At 38.7% G+C, this 7,201-nt stretch overlaps 1 protein-coding gene across 5 annotated transcripts in view; it reads left to right on the top strand.

Annotated features, from left to right (window-relative positions):
* The window catches only part of CROT (carnitine O-octanoyltransferase), a 47,130-nt gene that overhangs the window by 20,016 nt on the left and 19,913 nt on the right, over positions 1–7,201 (top strand). For all 5 annotated transcript variants that reach the window (XM_006158731.3, XM_027775849.1, XM_006158733.3 and 2 more), the window contains one exon: positions 2,979–3,087. In XM_006158731.3, coding sequence (XP_006158793.1) covers positions 2,979–3,087 — 109 coding nt within the window. The remainder of the gene's footprint in view (positions 1–2,978; positions 3,088–7,201) is intronic.

The raw sequence follows: 7,201 nt of genomic DNA, 5'->3' as shown, positions 1-7,201 counted from the left end.
CCGGGGTCGACTACATGGGAGTCCAGCGACATAGCCATTACGCTAACTGCTGGTTCCCTCCTTTTTTTTTTTTAAAGAGAGATTTTTGTTATAGGGCATATGTGCTCTCCAGAGAGAGAGAGAGAAAGTGAGAAATCATCCCCTGGAGGGATAGCCATGCCACAATCCCTTTTCCTTCAGTTTCCTCTTGGGATTTTGGGCATATATGCACATGTGCCCGGCATGAGTTTTAAGCCACTAGGTCCAGGACTTGAACCAATTGACTACATGGGAGTCTAGCAATGTAACCATTACACTATCTGCTGCTCCCAAAAAATGTGTCAGAATTTGTAACAAATATTATGTAGAGGATTGAAATAAGAATAACTGTGTGATCGTTTTCGATTACAGGGAGGGAAGGCCCTCTTAGGATCTGAAGGATCTCTGAGAAGATGGAGCAACACAGTTTTTTTAAACTTATTTGTTTATTTAGTTTGTCTGTCTTTCTTTCTTTCTTTCTTTCTTTCTTTCTTTCTTTCTTTCTTTCTTTCTATGCTTGCACTTATAGGAGAGACAGAGAGAGAGAGAGAGACAGACAGACAGACCTCCTCAGGGGAGAATGGCCGTGTTGGAATCCCTTCTCCTCTATTCCTCACTTGGGATTTTAGGCACATAAGCACATGCACTTGATATGTATCAGGCAGCCAGGTTCAGAACTTGAATTGCGCAGTCAACCATGTGGGATCCAGCTGCTTTAACCACCCTGCCACCAGCTGGCCCGGTTGTATTTATGTGTGTATGTTGAATGCAGAATCCCCTGGGCAGGAACAAACTGTATGTTTGGAGGGCATTGTGGATGGAGCAAGAGGGAGAGTGGTAGATGTAAAAGACCAGTAGGGGTAGGTCATATAGTACTTGATAAAACAAGGTAATGACTTTGGCTTTTATTTAAAATGTGAGTAGAAGCTATTAGTAGACTTTGAGAAAGAGTGATGACAGATTTATGGACTTTTATCTTTTTATCAATATATATATTTTAGTTTTTCTATAGGGCACATACACTCATTAGAGAGAGGGAAAAGGAAAAAGCATCCTCCAGTTGGTTTGCTCATATCACAATTTTTTCTCCATTCTGTTGAGATTTTAGACATGCATGCACATGCACCTAGCATGGTTTTCAAGCTGCTAGGCCATATTCTAGCCACTAAGTTGGCCGCCATGTTGCTCCCTTAACCACAAGGCCACGGGGCCAGCCCTGGGTTTAAGGTTTGAAAAGAACCTTCTACCTGCCATTTGAAGAATAGATTTTTAGGAAAGAGACAAGTGTAGAAGCAAGAAGATGAGTTAGAAAGTTGTTTGGGTGCTGGCACAAAGGTGGTAAAAACGATCAGATTCTATATATATTGGATTTGAAATTAGAACTATTAATAGATTCATTGTGAAATATAAGAGAAAGATAGGACTCAGAGATGATTTCATGGTGTCTGGCTTCAGGTCCAGCTGTGGTAGCATAGCAGTAGTGGATTGATCTGCAATGTTGGAGCCTTATGTGAACCGTGGTTCACTTCCCAGGTCAACCTGCACACACTGGGTACATGTGCTGTTCATTTTGCTACCACGTATGCCACCAGTCTTCTTAGGCTTATCCTGAGGTAGCACCCCTCCATCACCTTCCCCTTCCTTCCATCCATTCATTGATTAATTTAGTGTCAGGTTTATTTATTTCTTTTCCAGCACTACAGATTTGTCTCTAGATGACAGCAATTAAAGGTAATGTTGGTAAATGTGAAAGGATCTAGAGGCTTTTGAAGGGGAAGATAGAAGAAATGCTTGTTTTGTTTTACTTTGAGTTTTAGGGCACATGTGCTTTATAGAGAGAAACAGAGACAGAAAGAGAGGGAAAGTGAGAAATCACCCCCCAGTGGGTTTGGCCATACCTCAGTGACTTCTTCATTCTCCTCTTGGGATTTTGGGCAAACACATATGCCCACTATGATTCTCAAGTCATGGGTCTGGGACTCAGAACTGCGAAGCTGGCTATGTGGGATCCAGTGCCTTCACCTCCACACCACCTACTGGCCCAAGAAGAACTGGTTTGGAAGTAACCATGAGGAAAAGGAAAATATATACCTTACTTCCTCGATTTTGAGAAAATAGAGTATAAAGAGAAAAATGTTATCTGAAGATTGTCCTTCCTAATATTGATGAATAGATTTCATGAGATAATTATGTAAAGTACTTAATACCAACTGGTAAATAAGGCTAACCAATACATTTCTTTCCAGTGGCAGTGTATGTGTTCTCTTTTCTTCCCCTTTTCTTCTTTTTCCTTTCTTAAGAGCTAGGAACAGGAACAGGGATCATATTAGGAAGACCCCTGGCAAAGGGACTGGTACCTAAAAAATGAGTTAAATCAGCCAAGTCCAAGGTTTAGGGAAGTTAGGGTGCACCAAGGGACGTAGATACGTGTTATCAGAGCCTTAAGTAAAACTACAGGCCGGGCAACATTCTTTCCCCTTGCCACTCAGATATTCGGTGCCATTTTCTACTGAAAACTATTTAACTGGGAAATTGTAGCTAAATATTACTGCAGTTATCTGATGAGTAATTAACATTAATAAAATCAAAAGAAACTTGTTATTTTGGATGGGTCTCATTCCCTGATTCTTCCAGTCTCCTTCTCCCCTTCCCACTAACTATCCCTAAAGAAAACTAGAAAGCCCCACAGTATTTTGAAATGTAAGATTCTCAGGGTGTGCAAATATTTGAAACTTCTATGGATTTCTAAATCTCTCACATGGACAAGTTTCAAGAGTATGTATTTATATCATAGTAGCTGAAATTTTATTAACTTGTTTTGTTCCTGTGATATTTGATGAGTATTTGATGAATAAAATATTGGGAGAATGATTATTTTCTTCTGCTGAATATATGTGGCTTTACTGCTATTTACCTCTGGGATATTTGAGTCTTGTGTTTACTTGTTTCTTTTTTTCCAGAAAGTGAAGGGCACTCCCCAAGTCACATTGCAGTGCTATGTCAAGGCCGAGTTTTTATCTTCGATGTATTACATGAAGGATGTTTGATCACCCCACCAGAATTTCACAGGTTTTCAAACTACTTTCTCAAGTCTCATTAGGTCTTAAGCTTTTACTTGATTCAAAAAATAAATCTAAAGTATTTTCACAATTTTAGAAGTCTCCCTTCATACCTCTTCCTAGTCACCATGGTTTCCTCTTCCCAAGATTAATCATTGAGGTCACTTACTGTTTTTATATAAAAAGGCTTCTGTGAAAATTCTCATACAAGTCTTTTGGTGCATATGTGCATGCATTTCTGTCTAGATTGCTCCCAAGGGAACATTTGCTATATCACAAGGTGACAGGGTGAAGTTGCATTCAACTTCAATAGGTAATGCCAGTTTTCAAAGTAGTGGCATTAGTAAGTACTTACACTAGTGTATGTACGAGTATAGTAGGAGGTATTTTACATCCTGGATAAGAGAGAGCTCTTTCTAGGTATTATATGTGGCAATACACAGAATAGGAAAGGTTTTAAAGTTGACTTTTCATTCTTTTAAACCCACCTTTATGATGAACAGAAGTTTGCAATTTGAGTGTAATCCAGTTTATTAAATATTTTGTCACATGGATTACACTTTTTGTGTTCTTTCTTTAAAATTTCCTAACCTAGTATCAAGAACTTATTTTCTTTTCTCTAGATTTGTTTTTTTTTTCTCATTTATATTTACAGTCTGCTTGAATTGATGTGTCTGTGTAGTGTGAGGAAGTAGTAGTTGTATGTTAAAAAATCAGTGTTGTTTTAGTGTTCTACAGTTTACTTATTTTAATAAGAAGACAATGATCTTTTTTTTTTTTTTTTGAGAGGTTTTCGCTATAGGGCGCGTGCGCTCTCCAGACGGACAGAGACATAGAGACAGAAAGCGAGAAATCACCCCCCAGAGGGGATGGTCATGCTGCAATCCCTTCTCCTCCATTCCCCTCTCAGGATCTTGGGCACGCACGCACACGCGCCTGGCATGAGTTTTAAGCCACCGGGTCCGGGACGCGAACCACGGTCGACTGTGTGGGAGTCCAGCGACATAGCCATTACGCTAACTGCTGGTTCCCAATAATAAGACAATGATATTTTCATAATGGTGTAGGTGTATCTACCTTATTCTTTTTAAGTGTCATGTAGAATTCCATCAAATAGATATACTATAGCATATTTGACCATTTCTCTATTGTGCACATTAAAGATGTTTCCATTTGTTGCTATAACAAGTAAAGAACATTTTCAAGCATGCCCCTTTGTGTATTAAGAGAAAATATCCTTGGGTTGATAATAGAAGTGAAATTTCTGGCCATGAAATACATACGTTCAAAAATTTTAACTATCAGATAGTCACCACAAGTGGCATTATCTTTCCTACCAGTATTGTATGAGGATACCCACCGCTCCACATCATTGCTTACATGCTGTTATACAACTTAATACATATCTGGTGAGCTGACAGTTGAGAAATCGTTTTCATTCTTGTTCGAATTTGTATCTCTCTAGTGAGGTTGAGCATTTTTATATATTTAGGCCTTTTTTTTTCTGTGAGTTGATTTTTCCTATTTTTCTGTTGACTATTTTATTGATTTATGGCAGATATATTGTCTGGACACTAATCCTTTATTGATTATATGTATTGTAAATATTTTCTTCCAGTTATCTTAAAAATTGGGGGGATTTGTGTACTGCTAGTTTTGACATAGGCCAGTTTATCTCCTTTTATGGCTTTAGCTTTGATGTCTTAGTTTTTTTTCTTTCTTTTTGTAAGAGAGATTTTTGCTATAGGATGTATGTATTTGCCAGAGAGACAGAGACAGACAGAGAGATAGAAAGCGAGAAATTACCTCCCCCGAGAGGGCTGACCACACTGCAGTCCCTTCTCCAGTTTCCTCTCAGGTTTTGAGCACACATGCAAATGCACTCAGTGTTTTAAGCTGCTGGATCCGGAATTCAAACCACAGTCAACCATGTGGGAGTCCAGTGACATAACCATTTCACCATCTGCTGGTCCCAGTGTCTTAGATATTTGTCTTCTAGTTACATTTTTAAATTTGTTGTTTGCAAACTTTACATACAATTATTGGATTAGGATTATTAATTAGAATACTCAAAACCATTCTTCCAGAAATTGAATCCATCTGACCCATGGGTTAACTGATTTTGTTAGATAACAGAGAATTTTAAACCAGGAAAATTCACCTAAAAATATGGATTTCTATTTTCTCTTTAAAAAAATAAAAGTTCTGGGGCCAGCAGATGGCGTAATGGTTACATTGCTGTACTTCCACATAGTTGACCACAGTTCGAGTCCTGAACCCAGCAACTTAAAACTCAAACTGACTTAAAACTCACACCGGGCATGTGTGTATGCGTGCCCCAAATCCTGACAGGAAAATAGAGGAGAAAGGATTGTGGCATAGCCATTTCCCTTGGAGGGTGATTTCTTGCTTTCTGTCTCTCTGTTTCTCGCTTTCTGTCTCTCTGTTGCTTTCTCTGTCTCCCCAACAAATGCACACACCCTATAGCAAAAATATCTCTCTAAAAATTTTTTTTCTTAAGTAAAATAGAAGTTCTAATAGAAGCAGGCTGAGTCCTGGCATGACAACAAAGGGATGGATCTGGATAGTCTGTAAATTTCCTATTTCAGACTGCATTTTCTAATTTCAATTTGATACCCTCGTTGGTACTCTTTGCACTGAGGCCAGATGTTACCTGTACTTATTATTTCACTTATACTAGTGTGTGTGGTTGTGGTTCCTTAATTTTGACAGTACAGAAATATTTCCCTGTTCTCATGTCTCTATCAAAAGAGGGATAACAAGGACTTCCACTGATAATATAGTATTGGTAGGCTTAACTTCTTTCCTATATAATAATCCCTTCTTTGCTGTGTGTATGTATATATGTGTGTGTATATGTGTGTGTGTGTATGTGTGTGTGTACATTTATTTAAATTTATTTCTTTTGAGCAACAGGAAACAGGGAGAAAGAGAACAGTACCCCCAACAGAATTTTGACCCTGCAGTTCACCCCCAGCCTTCAGCTAGATTGTGTGTATACACATGCCTGGCATACTCAAAGGAATTCTCTGGACTTGAACCAAGACCGTTCCATGTGGGATTTGCCTATTGGAAAGTTGCATTTTACTCCTGTGCCACTGTCTGTTGCCTATTCCCCATATATTTCCTTCCTGTTAGAATTACCTTTCTTAATGGTACTAGTGTCTTCCCAGTCATCCTAGTCTGAGAGCTATTGGAGTTACCCTCAACATCTCCCATGTGTTCTGTATGGCTCAGAAACAAAGCCCTCTCCATTTTACCTCTTAAAGATTGCTCAAGTTTTCCACATCCTAATTGTCTGTTCAAATTTTCATTACCTCTCTGCTGGCCTGCTAACTTGAACTCCACAATGGTTTGCTTGCTTCCACACTTTCATTACACTATCATCAGTCTTATGGCTTTAAAATTCAAATTTGAATGCAAAATATCTCACCTTTGCTTAAAATCCTTCAACAATTCCTTGTAGTCTAAGATAAAGTCCAAATTATTTAGCAGTGATACTTGACCTTTGCCTATCACTTCAGCCTATGTCCTGCACTTCCTCCCCGTGCAGCCTGTACTCATACCCCACTGTAGAGCTTGTACATGTTAAGTTATCTCTGAATTTTGCTTGTACTCATGCTTTCTCTTTCGAATGTCCTTGCCTGCCTTGCCCACCTGGTGAATTTTTACTCTTGCTTTATGTCTCTGTTGCTATGTCACCAGAGGTCATCTGTTTCCCAATTTGCTTTTCCCTTCTCTCTCCCCACGTGCCAAGGAATTAGCCTCCTTTAAGCTTCTCATATATCTTGTATTTATCTCTGTTTATAATGTTATACTAAAATAATTTATTTGTTTTCTTATGCAGATCTCTAAGTGATTAATTACCAAGTCTTTATTTTTTGGATATCCCGATTGCTTAACATAGTATTTAGCACACAATAGGATTTCACTCTTGAGTGTATGTGTGTATATATTTAAAATATATAACTCTGGGGCCAGCTGGTGGCATTGTGGTTAAGGTAGCTGGGTCCCACATGACTATGGGTTTTGAGTCCTGGACCTCACTGCTTCAAAACACACCAGATATATATGTATGCATGCCCAAAATCTCAAAGGGAAAG

The sequence above is a fragment of the Tupaia chinensis genome, unplaced genomic scaffold (genome assembly GCF_000334495.1).
Source record: "Tupaia chinensis unplaced genomic scaffold, TupChi_1.0 Scaffold000606_1, whole genome shotgun sequence".
Lineage (NCBI taxonomy): Eukaryota > Metazoa > Chordata > Mammalia > Scandentia > Tupaiidae > Tupaia > Tupaia belangeri.
The sequence above is the reverse complement of the archived record's forward strand: the minus strand, read 5'-3'. Positions and strand labels throughout refer to the sequence as shown.